The sequence below is a fragment of the Coffea eugenioides genome, chromosome 6 (genome assembly GCF_003713205.1).
Source record: "Coffea eugenioides isolate CCC68of chromosome 6, Ceug_1.0, whole genome shotgun sequence".
Classification (NCBI taxonomy): domain Eukaryota; kingdom Viridiplantae; phylum Streptophyta; class Magnoliopsida; order Gentianales; family Rubiaceae; genus Coffea; species Coffea eugenioides.
The window spans coordinates 17399734-17419206 of record NC_040040.1 but is presented as its reverse complement, the minus strand read 5'-3'; the positions used below and the strand labels follow the sequence as shown (position 1 = coordinate 17419206).

Here is a 19473-nt window from a genome sequence, read left to right as displayed (position 1 = left end):
GTTATACAATAGTTGTCGTCTCCGGAAAAAAAAAGTACTAGTTGCATAAGGTGTGTGTATCAATTCATAAGGTTGTTTTAGCAATACCTTCAAAAAAATTTTGAGGGAAAAAAACTTTGTTTTATCACTTTGGAGTTATAATCCGTGATTTACACTTTCTAGCATGGATGAGCACAACCACTATTGTTCCACTGTTCCTACATGTTTGTAGCTTTGACAAATTTTGCTACTTCCTAATGAAAATGATGAAATTCCTAATTGATCAAGGGATACTGAGAAAGGAAAAAATAACGAAATTTCAGTTATTAATAGAATAGATGTATCCATTACGATATTAGTATTACCAAGCTGATTTCCAACTCTTTGCTCCCAAAAAAAAATAAAAAATCCAGCTCCAGACAACAGAAAAGAAAAAAAAGGGAAGAAAAAAGAAAGAAAGAGATAGCAATGATTGATGAAAATACTCAATTTGATATAACATTGCAGTTGCATTATTAACTCATTTGATCGGTTCATACTTCATATAAAAGATATGTAGAGAGTTATTAAAGAAATGAAAAATAGGGAAAAGAAAAGAGCAATGAAAAAAATTACTCGTTTGATAAAACTGAAGTCTGAAATCATTAAATTATTAATTATTAAATTTAATACACTTGAGTACATATCATATTCAATGATAAATGAATAGGTTATCACTTAATTTTCAGATCAAGTTTTGCTTAGAAAATTCAGTGTCGCTTAAATAATTCAGATGTTCAATTTTTTATTATCAAATGGTTTGAATATGTTAAAATTTGAATATATTAAGTTTAAGTACTAAATTAAATTATTAAATAGGGCCTTAGATAGATATGGCCTACCACTATTCTCTTAAATTTTGTGTTCAAGATTCAATATATATCATCCAACATATCATTTCTCAAAACAAAATATAAAGCATATATTATATAAGATGATTTTGACCTCACCTACGCTTCCTTCTTGGCCACCGACAAGCCAACTAAACCTATTAATACTTAATACAGCTCTTTTGTGCAACAGTCAAAAGTCGTGTACTTTGCAAAGTGACACTATGAACAAGATCAGCCGTAGAAAATAACTAAACATTTTTTTTTCCTTAGTCCCTTCCAGGGGACCATACATTCTTGAAGATGCAAATTTTAATTTAAGCATGTGTTAGGTAATATCTAAAAGAAAAAAGGGTAAGCTTAAAACGTTTATAGTCCCATGACCATCTGTGTAAATCAAGAGAATATTACACTGTGAAAGTCAAAAAATACTTAAACGTTTATAGTCCCATGACCATCTGTGTATGCTTTCCAACTGGACTGCTTACTTTTTTTCGGATTTTTTAATGAATTGATTCAAACCCAAATGTTAATATAAGATCCGACAAGATAAATTTAAGGATTTCAATATGATAATCAAATCATAAAACATTCATAGTCCTTTGACTATTTGTGTATAGCCCCTAGCGGGTAACTCGATGGTGACCTCATTGGGTTCTTATGCAGAGGTCACAGTTTTGGCTCCTGCTTGTTACCGTGTGGTGCATCCTTAGGGTGGGCTCTGTACTACCGCAGGGAGACTAGTCAGACGTAAGTCAGGATATCCTTGTGTTGACAAAAAAAAAAGAGACTATTTGTGTATATTTCAACTGCATGGCTTATTTTCTCCTACATCTACTAATGAATTGACTTAAACTCCAATGTTAATATGAGATCCGACAAGATAAATTTAAGGAATTTCAATCTAATAATCAAATCCTAGAAAATTTAGATCAATAAAAGAAATATCAAAACTAACCATGCTAGAATGTGTAATGAGTTAATTTAGTAAATTTCTACATAAATCAGCAATGCTAGATTGTCATTTGTTAAGGTGTCTTTTAATGCAAGTAGGATATATCCAAACTAGCTTGGTTTCTTAGAAGAAATTAGTGTGTTCTCTATGCACACCGACCTCCAAAAATCAACGTGAACACCTAAAGTTTAAGGGCTAAAAGTTAATGAGTTTGACTTGCATATTTTTGTGAATTCATTTGCTTCATTGAAATGATAATAATGAAAACCTTTTTAAGGTAACACATATTGCTTTAGTACCTTATCTAAGATGAGTATGACATTTATTAATCCTACTTATCAGTAGCAGCTTTCGAAAAATCAGTTATATATCACAGAAAATTAAAGAAATTCCTTACTAATGAAGTAGTAAGAAATTTCCAAATTATGTTCCAGAAAAGAAATCAATGATTATACACAAACAAATTGATCAAGACAAGGAAGTCTTTTAATGACTACAACCTACTTTCCTTCTCAAATACTAAAGAAAGAAAGCTTAGAAAGGGACGATTTCAATCATTGACTTCTAGGTTTGTAGAACCATTGTATCAGTAATAATGTAATATGTCCAGTCGACAACAAAAAACGTATGGAGATGCAAAAGAAATCTATAATCACAAATCATTTTTTCAGTTAGAAAATAGAAAAGAGGGGAGTAATTTGTCTTAATCACATTTTCGTATATTTTCCCCAGTTGATTAAGATTCCCTTGATGTGCCTGCAGAATTTTCCCTATGGTAAATATGTCCTTGGAGAAGTTTCCTTGTAATTGAGTGCGCCATATATTTTTTGGTAAATATTTTATGCATTGTCAATATATATACAAGTATATATATGTGCATACTATATATATATATATATGTATATATATATAATGAGTTAATTTTATATATACTAACCGTGTATACACTATTACGATTAGATGTATGATACATATATAAAATTTGAATTTTAAATTCAAATTAGCTGTCATGCATACAGTAATGATATTGTATATAATGTCAGTGTATAAAAGATGATAATGTAACATGCATTTAGATCCGTATGTATATACACTGTTAGTGTAGAAAAAATTAATTTTATATTTTTACCCAAAACAGAAAAACATATCACCAGTGGTGGTCGTGTATATAATGTTAGTATATAAAACACTAATTTATATGAAATTTGGTCCTTAAATTAAAGGGAAAATCGCCAATTTAGTCCCTAAATTTTTTTTTTCCGTCAATTTAGTCCCTATACATTATTTATAGCCAATTTAATCCCTAAACTTATATTTCGATTCCAATCAAGGAGCTTAGCGGCGGCGCCACCGCATAATTTCCATCGGCTTCCAAATCTAGGAACCCAGAAGGGGTATTTTAGGGACTTCCATATTTTTCATATTTCTCTTTGACTTTCATCTTATGATACTACTACTGCTGTGGAAGAAGTGGTGCTACCGGAGGAGGAGGAGGAGCCAAGAGGAACACTACTACTGCTGCTGCTGCTACTACCAGTACTACTAGGAGTAGTGGAGGTATTGGAGGAAGTGGAAAGGAGACCGGTGCTGTTGAAGCCAATGTAGTAGGCCGAGGAGTCATCCGGCTTGAAGAGGCCGTAGTTCCTCTCGGAGGTTGGGCTGGACTTCATGTTCTCGTTGAAAAGGGCGAAGACATAGATGTTCAAGTCGGCGTTGGGCCTCATGGGCGTCCCCTTCTTCCCGCACACCAGCTTGTTGATGAGGTTGCCGTTGTACTTCTTGGCATTCTCCGGAGTGGCTCCGGCCTCGTCGGTGTCCCCCTTGGAGGGCCAGCCGGTCTCGGAGATCTGGACGCACACCGCGTCGTCCTTGAACCCCAAGGACTCGACGGCGAAATGGACGGCGTCGATCTGGGCGAAAAGCATGTTGTCGTAGTGGAGATTGGTGGCGGGATCGTCGAGATACAAAGCAAATAGCGGAATCCTGAAGGAATTCAACTTTGCAAAGCATTCGTAGTTGGTGCGCCCATAATCTAAGCCGGCCCTTCTTCGCTGAGCACCAGACAAATTGTATGTGGTGCGTAATGATGAGTAAGGCTTTGGATATACTATATATTAGAACTATACATTATACAATGCCAAAGCAGCTATGGCACGCACCCCATTGATCTTCTTCCCAGCACTTTAACAAGCTTTTGAAGGAGATAACTCTGCATAATTCATCCCGATGATGAGGAGGCAAAGATGGAAATTCTTTAATTTTTTTACAAAGTTTCGAGGAAACTGGGGTTTATTATAATTGTTTACACTGGAATAAATACAGTAGGGGTGGCGGGATCGACGATCCCGGAGTTGGGCTGGAAAAGGACGAACTCCAGAGGGACCTGCTTGGGGTTGGCCTTGTAGGCGAAGTAGGGGTAGGCATTGATGAGGAAAGGGGAGCCGGTCTTGAGATGGAAGTTGAGGATGGCAGTCAAGCAGGGGGTGAGGTCCGGGTGGAACCTGCAGGCGAAGGGGAGGTAGGAGGTCTGGAGGACGGCGAGGGAGTGGGCAGTGGTGATGGAGACCTTGTCCTGGAGGTTGAGGGAGCAGAGGACGGAGTAGACGCTCTGCATAGCCCGGAATAGACGCTCTGATGTGATAGAGGAGAGGGAGGTGTCGTTGAAGGTGAAGACCATATAGAAATAAGATGAAAGTCAAAGGGAAATATGAAAAATATAGAAGTCCCTAAAATACCCCTTCTGGGTTCCTAGATCTGGAAGCCGATGGAAATTATGAGGTGGCGCCGCCGCTAAGTTCCTTGATTGGAATCGAAATATAAGTTTAGGGATTAAATTGGCTATAAATAATGTATATGGACTAAATTGACGGAAAAAAAAAGTTTAGGGACTAAATTGGCGATTTTCCCTAAATTAAATTAGAATAATGTGACATGCAATAAGATTCACATGTATATACACGATTAGTATAGAAAAGATTAATTTTATATTTTTATCCAAAACAGAAAACATATCGCCAGTGGTAATAGTGTATATAATATTAGTTTATAAAAGATTAATTTATGTAAAATTTGGTATTTAAATTCAAATTAAAATAATGTGACGTGCATGTAGATCCATATATATATATATATATACACATTTTTAGCGTAAAAAAGATTAATTTTATATTTTTACCTGTAACAGAAAAACATATCGCGGGTGTTTTTTAACCAAAACAGAATAAAAAAAAGAAAGGACCGAAATTGTGGTGCAAGGAACGGGGAAAAGTGCCGAGTTGCAGGGCAATCACTGTCGGAACTAGGAAGTACAAACTAAAATAACTGCTATGCTACAAGGTAAGTGGCACTAGCAGAGCCCTCTTGACCAAACATTCCATAAATATGGTCCATTTTCACTTTGCTTGCCTTAGCAGCAGCGACCAATAAAGTTAGCCGTTGTCACCCAAATCCACGGACACACGCACTAGAACAAAGGGCAGTTGATGTGAGGAAGAAGAAAAAGAAGAATGGCTTCTGCAGCACCAACACCATGCATTTTTTTCCAGATACTTCTAGAGTAATCTCCCAAACCCATAAATTTTTCAGTGTCTTTCTGCATTGTATCTTGTTCTATATGCTTTTCTTTCATTTTATTTTTTGAAAAAGATGTTATGCATTCTGGGATTTTTGTAAATTTAAATATTTGTTCTTTCTCTTCCTGCCTCTGAGAGTGAAGAAAGACATAAGGAATAAAGAAAAGAACTGATATGGTAACTTTTAGATTGAATTTGGGAGAAGTCTTTGAGTTTGAGTTGACATGGAGTGTTAATTTGGAAGTATTAGATTACTCGGTAATTGGGCTTAAATGTGTCTTCAACTCTTTATGTAGTTATTTTACTTGGAGCCCACTATGGAATTTGATGGAACTTGGTGAATGATTATAAAGGTTAACTGAAGAGAGGCATCAAGATGGTTTATTATCTTGTATATTGGAGCAGAACTCACAGCGAGTGAGAGAATTGGATGGTGGATTTATTTAGGGATTAAAGATTACTTTGATTGAAAAAATAATTTTTGGTTTTTTGAATTAAAGATGATATAAGCAACTGTTGCTTTCAAGGTGTCTTCAATGAGTTGAGCACCCGGACTCCTGAAACATTGGAGCCCTTGGTGAATCTGTTTTCCTAAGCATCTTCTTTTCTTGTTTACATGCTACTTGCTTGCTTCAGAAGGTGGGGACGGATTTGTTATGTCATGGACATACGTGCTTATATAGTGGAGTACAGAAATCAAAATATTTAAATGTTAGTAAACAAAAAGGTCGCAAGAAAAGAACTACTTGTTCAAACTTCAGTTTACTAGGTCTCATTCTGTTCGTTTCACTAATTAACAGTTAATTTAGTTAGAAAATATTGGTTGATAGTGCATATGGCTTGCTTTCATGTAGCATGGCAAGATAAAATGTTGTTCTGGATGATTGTTAAGACTGAATTTTATTCTCACAGAGCCAAAAGAGGGGGAAGGGGAACTGTTGTGAATGGAAAAAGCTCAAACTTTTTGTTATGTTTGGTTGGAAATTAAGATGATGCATTTGCTCAAGGTGTCATGAATGCAAGAACTAGATTTTCAATTAGGTATTTGCGTTGATTAATTTGTATGGAATTTAATGGATGTTGTTTCAATCATGTTGCTCATTGTCTCCTACACTTCTAACAGTTCTTAGTTGTTTTCTGTTTTGCATCTATTATCCTAGCAGTTAATAATTCTAGATTTGAGGTGACGCATTTGCTCAAGGTTCCATGAATGCAAGAACTAGGTTTTCAATTAGGTGTTTGTGTTGATTAATTTGCATGGAACTTAATGGATGTTGTTTAAATCATGTTGCTCATTGCTTTCTACACTTCTGTCAGCTTTTAGCTGTTGTCTGTTTTACACCTACTATCCTAGCAGTTAATAATTCTAGATATTATGTTCTGAAAATATGATTAGTTTTGCCGGTTATTAGTCAACTTTTGTCCCACACAAGATTGAATCCACCTGATGCTTGTGCACCTAAAGCTGTATGTGAAGCAGGAACTACCTGGTGTTTTGCTCTTCCATTTAAAAGAACAGCTTTTTCCATATAACTTGAACTGGAAGGTTCCATGCTTCCCCTTTTTCAACTGTAACCTTGATCTCTTTGGAGTCAGAAGGCTGCATTCACAAGAGATTGTCAGGCAGAAAGGTACCAGTGATCTGCTTTTTTGTCCATTCCTTTTTGCAAGTGCTTTTTCCTTTTGTTTTGTCAAGGCCCTTTAGCGATCTGTTAGGTAACAAGACATGGTTGAATATTTTTCAAATTTAGTGAAAGGGTACTTGGGCCTTCAATTTATTCTTTTTCCTCAACTGTTATTGTTTGTCATATGTATTTCAGTCTTTATCTCATATTCTTGTTAAAATCACTCTTCATTATCTCCTTTTATTGTTTTTGTTCATTATTGTGGGTACATATTAGATCTTGAAGCATAAACAGCATGAATTCCTTGCTTGTGCTTTGTTTGCATGTAAGACAAATTTATATGAAGCCGATTGGAGTTAATTATAATTTAAGTCTTTTTCTTTCAATGTGTTCTATGTAATCACTAAGTGAAATGCTTCTGTGGCTTCATGTCTTAGATCCAAGCTCTAGAAAGATGTCAACTTGGGCTGTGAAGACCATGGATATGGATGTAACCACAGAAGAAGACTCAGCAGCGTTGAGGCTTTCACCTGCATATGAGACTGCCATGGAAGCACTTTCTTCTCTCATCACCAGGCAAAAACGTGGAGGTGCATCAAAGATAGGTGGCAAATACAAGAAATTGGACAGAATGTTGATGTACATCAAGGTTAGTGTTTTCTCTTTTTGTTCATGAAGTAATGATACATTGCTTAACTTCTTAATGTTGCATAAGTTACTAATCATTTAAAAGGTTCTTTTGAAACTATCTGCTATTCTATATTTCTGATGCCACTCTAAAAGTGTCAGGTTCTGCTAGTAATACGGAATTGGTTTTCTAGCAGGATCCAAATTATTTGTTTAACCTTAATACTGGTTCCTTTAGTTCCACACAGTACAGTTGAAGAATTCGTTATGGCTTCTGTTACCACTCATTTTCATTTATTTAATTCTAGTTCTGTTAGTGAAGTGCTCCATAGTAAAATTGGAGTCTAACGGATACTCAATTTTTTGTCCTGAACCTCTCTTGGAAGTTGGGACATATGGAATCTAAGATCATGCATAATTTAAAGTAATAGATTGTCAAAGGAGAGCAAAAGAAGCCATTTTAGGAAAATCTAATGTTTATCTGGCTAAAAAACTTTGGAGCATAATATAGAAACCATGTGATGTAGAACAGGAAAGAGGTATAAAGTTCGCCTAATAACTTTAAATGATTGAGGGTTCAATGGCCAAAACTTTTTAATCAACTTCTTCTTTGGTTTGGCCCTTCCATCTTGTTTTCCCCAATCTGAACTGTATACGGCTTTCTTTAGATATCAAGGACAATGAAAATAACTTCTGCTCTTTTTTTTCTAACTAGAAATAGTAACTGAATATGACTAACACACACAAAATGCAGAAAAATGAAGGATAGTACAAGTCAGCTTTACTGCTAACCAATTACAGACAAAGAAAGAACAACTACCATTGCTTTTTCCTTCAAAAAGTAATTAAATGTGCTGATTTTTTGGTTTGTGGTAGGCCTTCAGTGCACCTTTAATTTTTTGTGAAAGCAATGAGCTTGTATTATTACATTCTTCTTGTAAATTTTTATGGCTTTTATTACCATTTGCACATCTTCAATGAAAATGCATGCCTTTACAAATGGCTCTAGAGTTTTCGCAGTCACTCATTGCTTTTCTATTTTTCTTTCACGTAAAATGTGAATGCAGAAAACTATAAAGATATATTTTTTCTTGCAGATTTTAGGCTTGGAAGGACATCTTGGTGGCCTTAAAACCATCCATGTTGCTGGAACTAAGGGAAAGGTACATTCAGCTTAGCTATAAGTTGAGACGTGCTTTGATAAGTTAATTTCTCCTTTGCTAGCAGTACTCAGGTTAGCATGATGAACATCATTATTTTTTGGTTTTTTAAGTCCCACTGTATTGGCGGAGTTGTTCAAGATTAGTGTGGATGCAGTATTGCTCACATGGTACACTGAAGGAATTAAAATATGGGTAAATTACATTGTACCTCTGTGGTTTAGCACTTTTCCACATAACCCTCCTATGCTTTCAAAAGCTATACATAACCCCCTCATCGTTTGGATTAAAGTGTCAAAGTGACAAAAATAGTCCTCTATAATGGAACCAATTGAAATGTCGAAATTATCCTCATTTAGAAACTAAAATGAGTGAAGTGGTCAAGATATATAAACATAGTGTGGATGACACTTTAGCCCCTTATGGTTTAGTGTTTTTCCACATAAACCCTTTATGGTTTTTGAAATCTATACGTTACCCCCCATGTGGTTAACAAATAATTTCCATCTTAACATAGGGGTATTTTTGACATTTTAGTTGACTCCATTATGGAATTCAAATTCCGTCACTTTGACACTTTAGTCCAAACCATGGCGGCACTAAATCACGGGGGGATTAAAGTGTAACTTACCCTTAAAATATTTAACAAAGTTGCTCACATGGATTCTTTATCTATTGTTGATTCCATAAGTTTGGCAAGCTGAGGCTACTTATTCCTAAGTTGGCTTCTTGAGTGGCAAGATACTGCCTATTTGACAAATTTAATGTGCTGACTATTCTTGTTTAGGTATATTGATTTGTCTTTTAGCTACTCAGAAGCGAGTCAAACCACTGTGAAAGTAAAAAGTGAGGATAGTTTAGATTGATTTTAAACCTTTCGTGTTGCTGCTGATACAGTACTTAACTGAGCAATGACTTCTCTTAAATATCTTAAAGAAATTAGTACACATCCATCCATATGGATTTATCTCTTCGCAAAACTATTTGACATGGCATTTTTCTTCCAAATTTGCATCTATTAGCTAAATTTCTACTATGTTCAGTACCGATGCTTGTAGTACTGCTTGGGTGTTTATTACGTTTGGAAGAAGTTCTGTCTCTGTATATTGTAAACGTTAGGTACCAGAGATTCTGCCTTACTACCCATGTAAGTTGCAATCCTTTTTTTTTCAGTTGTGAATGGGGGATATTTATCCGTCTCTTCTCATTTCTAGTTCTATGTTATCTTGCAATGCAAATCTTATCCAGGGTTCAACATGCGCATTTTGTGAGGCTATACTGCGAGAGTGTGGGTTCAGAACTGGACTTTTTACTTCTCCACACTTGATTGATGTTAGAGAGAGATTCCGTATCAACGGGTGAGAAATGACATGCATGACCTCTGATGAAATTTATACTCCTACTTGAAATTATTGTAGAAGACATTTGCTAAAAGCATTTTTGTGGTACTGATCTGTTTAATGTTCTGTAGGCAGGTGAATATTGGTATATATTTTTCCCTTAATATAGCAAATGTCAAAAAGTTTATGAAGATTTCTGTTAAAGATCTAAACATCCATGGTTGTTGTACATATTCTGGGATGTTAATATTCTTTGCTATGTGCATGATGACAACTGCATCAAATGAATTTTGGGTATCTGCTTAATAATAGAACATTTGAATCCACAGCATGGAAGGTAAAGTTCATATGTCTTACAAATTAGGTTGGAGAACAATATTTCAGATTATAAACGTCAATCTCAAGATATACACAAAATTGTTCATTAGGAAAAATATTGGTGAACCATTAAGTACACAGATGCCTGCGCACATATCTCTATAAAAACTGCAAATGTGCGTGTATAAAACAAAATTGCATGCAGCCAATAGGTGCAGAATTTCTTCACCAAAACCTGGTAGTGAAGCAAAAGCTTATCAAGAAATGTGTAGTGGGGATATAAACTAGGACCTTTACATTAATACTGCTGTGTCAGACAGATGTTTTCGTATGAAAGAACTAAGCTTCTTACTTTATCTTTTTACTACACTACTTCAGCTAGTCAATAAATGCTTTTTATGATGATAGCACCATTTTGCCATATTTTGAAGGAGATTACCTCTCCTTTTTTAGTTGTGTTGCTCTTCATTGTAAGACTACTAGTCAAACTGTCTTTGAATTGATCTGTAGGTTGGTGAACTATTAAGGACACAGATGCTGACACACATATCTTTATAAGAATCTGCAAATATGCATGTATACATAAAAAATGCATGTAGCCTGTACGTGCAGAATATCTTCCCCGACACCTGTGTCAGAAATATGTTTTCATATGCGATAACTAAGCTTCTTTCTTTATGTTTTTAGTACACTACTTCAGCTATCTGATAATGCTTTTTATGGTGATAGCACCATTGTGCCGTAACTTCAAGCTGAAAACCTTTTCTTTCATAATTATGTGGATCTTCATTGTAATACTACTACTCAGTAATGTCTTTGAATTGGTCTGTAGGTTGGACATCACAGAAGATAAATTTCTATTGCATTTTTGGGATTGCTGGCACCGACTAAAGGTAAGGTATCTGTACATCTTTTTATGAACTGAAATTCTTTAATGATCCTCCTATTCTATTAGTTCAACCATTGGGAGCACCTCATAGCATTTTTGGGGCATTCGATCATTTCTGTATGATCTGCTGAGCGCACTAAAGTTCCATTGGTTTCTTTAGAGATCCTCCTATTCAACTATCTTATTTTTCTTTTTATGAATGTCCTTATTCACAAAAACAGTTTTTGAAGTGCATGGTTTTGTATTTTCACGCAATTGGGGTTATCAATGCCTTACATGGTAATAAAATCAAGTACGGTTTAAATCCAGATTCTCAATAGGTCTGTTTACCTTCCAAGTCTAAAGTGAATACATTGAAATGTTGTTGGGGATGTCTGATTGCAAATTTCCTGCCTCTCATACAAACATGGCAAAAAGTATGTGACTTTTGTGATTTTTCATATTTGTTGATATGGACTTCTTATTACTATTTTCCTGTTTCTAATACAAACATGATAAAGTGTGAGATTTTTGTTGATTTTCAGTTTTTTTCATGTGGTAGGAAAATCATGAATAATGTTGATCCTTGTTAAAAATAAACTAGGCAACAAGTTCGGGTTGTTAGAAATTTAAAGAATGAATCGGCTTCATTGTTGAAGCTTGACCTGCAGGAAAACCTTACAGAGGATTTGCCCATGCCTCCATTGTTCCAATTCCTCACGGTTATGGCATTTAAGATTTTTGTAGAAGAAAAGGTAAGATTTCAAGTTGCTAGCATCATTCAGTATGTCCTGTGAGTGAGTTTGAAGGATTTGTTCTATTTCCAGGTGGATGTTGCTATTATTGAAGTTGGTCTTGGAGGGAAGAAGGATTCGACAAATGTGGTAATGCATCTTCTGACAAACTTGCTGTGCTGATGCTTTTGTCTGCTATCTGATTTTGTATTTGTGTTGCTTTCTAATTAGTAGGTTTACAGAATCACCTAAAAAGAACATTGACAATTTGTACCAATGTATAACCGACACATGATCATTTTGTGCTGGCAAGAATACAATATCAAATGTAGTAAGAAAAGGTACTTAATACTATGCAGATCAAGGAACCTGTTGTCTGTGGCATTGCTTCTCTGGGTATGGATCACATGGAAGCATTGGGTGCGTCCTTCTGATTAGAATTTATGCTTTATTGTCATTCATTTGTCTTGCCTGTCTGATTTATTTGATGTGTTGCCCGATGATGGTATAATCTCTGTTTATGATCTTAGAGAAAGCATCTGGCCTGTTAGTATTCTCTTTTGTTCTTTCACTAGTCTCTTACCTGTTAGTACATGATACGTTGAACTTGATTTTGCTCTAGGCTTCCTTTATTCTACCTTTTGTGGTGATTGAAAGTTGCATCAGGTGAATGATAGATGCAAAAGTATGTAAAACTTATGTATTTGCCATTAAAATATGCAGGAGATACACTTGCTGAGATTGCATCTCATAAGGCAGGAATTTTCAAGGTTCAGTTTTCTGTCCTATACTTGAAATGCTAGCACAGCGGCTTTCCTTGTTATGGATTATCTATGGCAAAAATTTGTTTGAACCAAATTGGCAGTTTTCATTTTTAAGTTTTTTCTGAATTGGATTGATGATATCTTACCTCCTTCTGAAGCCTCAAGTCCCTGCATTCACTGTACCACAACGCTCTGAGGCAATGGATGTTCTTAGTGAGAGGGCCAATGAACTGATGGTAATGTGCATGTTTCTGTTAATTCTTTCTGGAGTGATTGCACTGTTACATGAAATCAAGGTTTCACTTACTTTTACTAGCCATTATTTCTCAGAACAAGATTTTGTTAATACTTCATGTAAGAGGCTGTGCAATGAGTTGCTAATATGTTTTCTCTGCCTTTTCTTTGTTATGTGGTTAGTAGAACTTGTTAGGAGAATATCAGTAGTCTTGTTTTCTTGTTGCAACTGAAAATATTCCAAAGAAATATCATACATCCGTGAGAGATTACTGCAATATAATAACCGGACATAATCCCAAACTTCTTTTGTTGTCTCACAATGAGAACACATGTAAGCAATTCGTGGCTCCATAGAATTCCATATTGCTCCAAGAATTTGGGCATCCTCTTGAATCCACATTAGTTTCTTGCTGTCCTCCGTAGGAGAGTCATCTGTGAGATAACGTTGCTTTCCTAAGCCTGTCAGATAAATCTTAACAGCTTTTGACCACTGTTGATAATTGGTATCATTCAACTTCCAATTTGTGATTTGAGGCATCACCATTGGCATAATATTATTGGACGTCACAATACCTTTTGATAAACTTTCAGCCATAGCGAATAGCACTTCAAACCCAAGAAAGGGTCAAAACTCGAGACGAACAGTACGCGTGAACACTGCGATGTGAACAGTACTTTTGCTAGATGTTTAACCTGAACCCTAGGACTCTTGCTCTGATACCATGTGAACAGGTATCTTGGGAGGAACTTGTAGATAATAAGTTAGGAAGGGTATTCTTGTAACAGAACTAATATGTTTTCTCTGCCTTTTCTTTATTATGTGGTAGTAGAAAGTAAATCATCCAAAGAGTATATGTCGCAAAGCACTGCATTACAAATTGCTTCTCCTCCTGTCTGTGTTTGTCTATGCCTATAAAGAATTAAATTTAGAAGCATAACACATCTGCAAAGAACCAGTATTTATATCCTACATTTGGGGTATTATTGATTTTGTTTTGCTTTTTGCAGATTCCTCTGGAAGTTGTTGCACCAATTGATTGCAAATGGTTAGATGGAATAAAGCTAAGCTTGTCTGGTGATCACCAGTATTCCAATGCTGCACTTGCTGCCTCTCTTTGTAAAAGCTGGATTCGAAGTACAGGAAACTGGGAAAAGCTGTTCCAACATGTTAGTTAAATTCTGCATACCCCTTTCCATTGATTTGAAACTCAGTTTACAACCACTGTTGCATTAACTAGTATGTGACATCATATGGAGCCATTTTTCTTATAATGCGGTAACAACCTTTTGATGCCCTTTCTCTTATTCCGAGAGTTTTCTCTCAAATTAAGGAATTGTGGAAGGTGCAGATGATATGTGATGACTGTATTATTAATTACTCTACATCATAGAATTGACACTTTCAGCTTGAATGCTCACTATATGAGAGGTTATCATTTGTGGACATTGGGAGGAGGCATTGTTTGGGAAAACATCCGAAATGTGACCATTTTGATGCAGCTTTCCCATTTTCAAAACCTACACTTTCAAGAATCTCTTATTGAAAAGAAAGCACTCAAATACCAAGTGGTCAGAGAGAGGAAATCTGGTGTTAGATGATTCCATAATAAATTGATTGAAATACCATAAGATGGATACTTTCCAGTATGGCTCCTTAAATTTACCAGAGCTGGAGGAAGAAGTCAGGGAAAGTAGATGGCTAGTATAGGTTGTTTCAACAGTTCCATATTTATACGAACTGCTTAAAGTCTTTATTCTTCAAGAACGATACAACAACTTGTATTTTGTTTGAATGTTTGATGCATTTCATTTCTACTTGATCAAGAAAAACTGCCTGACATTTCTTTTAGCAGCTTTTTGCTGAAAAGTTGTGGGTAGCTCTTCTTTTTGTTGCTGGTACATTTAGTTGCAAGATTTTGTGTTGTTGCCTGTGCGTTTAAGATGTTACTCTGAAATCAGGACGACAAAGACAGTTTACCAGAGCCATTTATAAGGGGTCTTTCAACTGCACGCCTCTTTGGAAGGGCTCAGATTGTTCATGACTCTTCTTCAAACTCTTCTACTGTGTCCATGGTGAATGGAGCAGCTTCAGGAGACCTGACCTTCTACTTAGATGGAGCTCACAGTCCTGAAAGCTTGGAAGCCTGTGGGAGATGGTTTGCCACTGTTGTGAAAGATGACAAGAATTTATTACCTCTAGATTCCTGTCTCAAGACTGGAATTGGGGAGGAAGTCTCTGAAAACGGTTTCGTGTATACTGGAAGCAAAGAATCAAACAAGATATCAAAGCGGGTAATTTTTCATGAAGAGTGACATGCAGTGTTTTTGCTGACATATTTCTTTTCATTCCTGTGGTTGAGCTTTATGACTCCAGATCTCTTCTAACCTTAGTTTCCAGATAATTGAGATTATTTTTATCCACCTTCAACCCAGATTCAAGAAAAGTAATGCTTCTTTATTTCAGATTCTTTTGTTCAATTGCATGGATGTGAGAGATCCTCAGATTCTTCTACCACAGCTTGTGAATACCTGTGCTACCTTAGGTACTGAAGACCTTAAGTCTTTCTGGCTTCTTGTCTATTTTAATTGTTTGCATCTGTTGTTTTCCTGTTACCTGCTTGAGAAACTTAGGCCCCTCTTAAATAGAAGCAATTTGCTACCTGAACTTTCACAACCTATTTCAGTTTCTCCAATTTCATGTAACCTTTACCGAAGAATACTTAGCACCATTACTTTTAAGTGACTAGTTTCATTGTGACTGAAGCATCAAGGTCGAGGTCCTTCCAGTTTGTTTCAGCTTAGAAATTTATGAGTTGATGTAATTGCTTTCACAAGATGAAATTTTAGAGTTGCCAATGTAAATTTCTTCATTTAAGTGAAAATCTTGAAATGTTCTCAAGATCCTAAATCAATTATATTGAAAAGTCATCTTTTTAAATTTTTTGATGAATTTAACAGTCAGTTTTTGTTCTTCAATTTGGTAATAGCTTTTCCGTAGGCTAATCCAAAGGAGATTAATCCTGTTTAGCATGGATGCCCCCAAGTTTTTTAGTCTTTACATTGTGTACCAGCATAAGATGAAGCTATTCTGTTGCTAGTAGAAATTCATGGTATTTGCCCATGTCTTGTAATTTCTGTCTTTCTTTAACTTTGCACCTTTATTCATAATGAATACAAATATCTGGTCTACACCATTTCAGCAATTAATTTAGTTATGATGGATGTCACTTCGTTTTTATTTTTCAGGCACACATTTCTCAAAAGCCATTTTTGTCCCAAATATCTCAACATATAACAAGGTCACTTCTGGTGCCTCAGCTGTTCCCTTTCATTTACCTGCAAAGGACTTGACATGGCAATTTAACCTTCAGAGAATATGGGAAAAAATTTTACATGGAAAAGGTAACTTTCTGCTCATAAAATGCATGTCTAATAGTTTGTCATTGTTTTCTTTCTTCCTGCTGGCAAGTAGGAGGAGGGAGGGAGGAGGATGGCAGAGGTTTGCAAAGCTTTTACTTAAGTTCCTGCATGGTGTTAAGCCTGGTTTGCTATTGTAGCTTAAGGCTAAAACTTTTACGTTATCCAGTTGATATTGGCTCTAATGCTTCCTGCCTTTCCTGACTTCCAGATCAATATTGGATACAGTGTTGAAATGTGAAATTGTCTATCTTTGTTTGCCTTCCTTTCGTTTGTTTGTGGAATTGAAACTTGATCTTGCTACCCATGCCTCATAGGAAGTTTTTATCAAACTTCTTTCAAAATAACATAACCAAGACAAACAGTTGAATTGGGGAATTAAATTCAACACAATATAGCACTTACACTACTCTAAAACCCAATTCCCTAGTCTGAAGTCCTAGATTGTAGATGTCTTGATTTGAGTTAACAAACAATGCAACATGTTGTTCAGTCATGAAGAAAGAGAACTTTCTAATATCATTAATAAGTAGCTATGACATAACGGCCCTGTAAAAATTCTGATGTCATAAAAGGGCCAAAAAAAGATACAAAAAGCAACATCATAAGATGTCAACCAAAACTGTTAAAACTGCTCCACTACAAAGCTGTTGAAGACTTAAAAAGTGTATATTGTTTCTATGTGTAGAAGGCAATCTTCGTAGAATTTGGATTGTTAACCTGCCATATGTTCCCTGTTTTTGGTTTTAGGGTAGAACTGATGACCTATGGCTGAATGCATACCAGTTTTAAGATTTGAGTTTCTTAACCTTGTACCTCATCAAGTGCTTGATTAGACCATTTCCCATGTCCACTGTAAAATCCACCCTATCTATTTCCTCACCCCTTCACAGCACCAGCACATGAGCTTCTGTTCTTCAAATACTAGGTTGAAGAAAGTTCAATTGTATAACTGGAAGTAAATAAAGGTTATTCAATGTGACATTATTTGGTGCTCTTTTCTGGTTTTTTTTTTCTTCTTATGGGAAATCTGGGCTTTTGAACATGATTTTGTCTTGATGATTTGCGCATTAATGTACATTTACCTCTGGCCATGCAGGTTTTCCTGAGAAGCCTCTTAAGAAGGAAAATCCTGCTTGTTTTCCACCAAATAATTTCCTTTATGAGGATATTTCTCATTGCAAACCTGCAGATGGAAATTTTGCATGCAGTACGGTGGTTTCTTCACTGCCACAGACAATAAAGTGGTTGAGGGACTGTGTTAAAGAAAATCCACGTCTTAGGATTCAGGTACCTGACAAGCATAAAATGTGATTTTACTCGTATTGTCATGAATCCTTTTTTATGGAACTTTTGTCGTCCTGAGCATTTATAAGTTACATTTAGATCAACTCTCCTGGTATTGGAGTTTCTAATTATCGAAAACACAAATATGATGCTGGAGTTCTTATACTCGCTTCCCCTACTCATGAATTTCAAGAAAGTGATCCCAAACATTTTTATCAAACAATACGATAGGACTTGTAATTCTTTCCCGAAAAGTAGTTGGTTTTTGGTTTTCTTCTTCTTTTTTTTTTTTCTGGTTCCCATTTTCAATTCATGAGAGAATTTGGATTTATATACTATATCAATCTTATTCATTTACTTCAAAATCATCTGCAACTTTTCTGATCAGTTTGATGTGCAATTTGTGTCTGTAGGTTCTTGTCACTGGTTCACTTCATTTGGTTGGAGACGTATTAAAGCTAATAAACAGGTGACTTTAACTCAGTAATGGGAAGCATTTCAGTATGAGAATATTCAAAAGATTCATTTTGCTCCATGACAAAAATCTCTTGATTTGTGAGAAGCAACATATTTGTTTTCAACAGAAGCAGAGGATTATGATTAGTGACCACGTTTTTAGAGGTTACTTTTCTTGTTTCATTGGTAACTATTCAAGTTGTATTTGTTCAAGAAACCTTGACGAAAGTATCAGTACATTCTTGGCTGGCAGTGTATTGATTGTTGAACCATGCATGGGATTAGAGAGCTAAAGGATCAAACAACTTATGCTACTTCCATAAGTTTGCTGAATCGCTTTTTCCCTTTTTTATGGATGGCTTCGAGGTTTTGTGTGCACGATACAAACACCACACGACATGTTGACAGCCCTAAGAGTTTGTGCTTGCATCTAAGTGGCTGTATGCCGATTCGTATCGGACCACATCAGCTAGATTCGATCAAGACCATTTATTTCAATTTTATTTGATTTCCAAATGTACGGTCCAAATTGGACTGAGATAATATGGTTCATTCTCCACCAGCTTCTTAAAAAAAATCCAGATGAATACGTAGTGCATCCGTCTGGTCCGGTGGTAGTTCAGTCCTCACCGGTCGCTTTAGATCCAGTTGGGTCTATCCCTTATATTAGAATAGTGTAGGATATTATATATAAGAAGTGACGATTGACAAAAAAAAAAAAAAAAAGTTCATTCTCGACCATTAATAGCATGTAGTTCATTCATCAGGGGCAGCAGCCAACATGCCCCTGCCTACTGCAAATTAAGTTGCTAAGCACCATTTAGCCAAGTAATACAAACCAGTTTTGTTGTGTGGAATTTGATCTTTTCTTGATAAATGTTTATTTTGGGATCCTAAGTGGAATTTTTATGCTACAAACACATCTAGTTAATAACCACCAGAACCAGAATATGACTTTCTCATTTTGTCTCAAATGCCCAAAAAAAAAAAAAAACTGAAATTTGCCTCTTTCAATGTATCAGAATATATACTACCAAAAAATGTTGTAAGAGTTACCTAATAAGTAAGGTAGAAGCAAAATTGAATTGCCTTGATAGGAATTTAACCATTTCTTTGTTAGAATGGTTGGAAATATTGTCTTCTTATGGTACATCATCCAGTCATCCCACAATATGGAGAATAATAGCACTACCTTGAGGGAATATGTATCTAACCTCTTTGGAAAAGGAGGACTTTAATGGGCAACTAATTGTTCTCCAACAAAT

At 35.7% G+C, this 19473-nt stretch overlaps 2 protein-coding genes across 5 annotated transcripts; one reads left to right on the top strand and one right to left on the bottom strand.

The window, feature by feature from the left end:
• Positions 1–3245: 3245 nt before the first annotated feature.
• On the bottom strand, positions 3246–4025 carry LOC113773726 (glucan endo-1,3-beta-glucosidase 11-like). The gene is made up of 2 exons (XM_027318347.1): positions 3992–4025; positions 3246–3910 (listed from the first exon to the last, which is right to left on the bottom strand). The coding sequence occupies exons 1-2, from the start codon at positions 4023–4025 to the stop codon at positions 3246–3248; spliced, it is 699 nt and encodes a 232-aa protein (XP_027174148.1).
• A 1114-nt stretch (positions 4026–5139) lies between these two features.
• On the top strand, positions 5140–18541 carry LOC113776216 (folylpolyglutamate synthase). 4 transcript variants are annotated; one of them, XM_027321326.1, is made up of 17 exons: positions 5140–5359; positions 6856–7006; positions 7438–7649; positions 8725–8790; positions 10036–10145; positions 11278–11338; positions 11973–12068; positions 12141–12197; positions 12407–12467; positions 12771–12817; positions 12970–13047; positions 14057–14215; positions 15008–15340; positions 15513–15591; positions 16295–16450; positions 17565–17755; positions 18166–18541. In XM_027321326.1, exons 1-17 carry the CDS (start codon positions 5333–5335, stop codon positions 18223–18225), a joined length of 1944 nt encoding a protein of 647 aa, XP_027177127.1. In that variant the 5' UTR covers positions 5140–5332; the 3' UTR covers positions 18226–18541. The 4 variants fall into 4 exon arrangements, with proteins under 4 accessions (XP_027177127.1, XP_027177126.1, XP_027177125.1 ...); XM_027321325.1 differs by having other exon boundaries at positions 6841–7006; positions 11985–12068; XM_027321324.1 differs by having other exon boundaries at positions 6841–7006.
• The last annotated feature ends 932 nt before the right edge of the window (positions 18542–19473 follow it).

Bases quoted from the DNA above. Each gene is read 5' to 3' on its own strand.
- LOC113773726 (XM_027318347.1), bottom strand. From the start codon at position 4,025: ATGAATTATGCAGAGTTATCTCCTTCAAAAGCTT. The intron at 3,911-3,991 runs GTTAAAGTGCTG...TCTAATATATAG, and splicing joins GTTATCTCCTTCAAAAGCTT to TATATCCAAAGCCTTACTCA.
- LOC113776216 (XM_027321324.1), top strand. From the start codon at position 5,333: ATGCATTTTTTTCCAGATACTTCTAGA. The intron at 12,069-12,140 runs GTAAGATTTCAA...TTCTATTTCCAG, and splicing joins AGATTTTTGTAGAAGAAAAG to GTGGATGTTGCTATTATTGA. The intron at 12,818-12,969 runs GTTCAGTTTTCT...CTCCTTCTGAAG, and splicing joins ATAAGGCAGGAATTTTCAAG to CCTCAAGTCCCTGCATTCAC.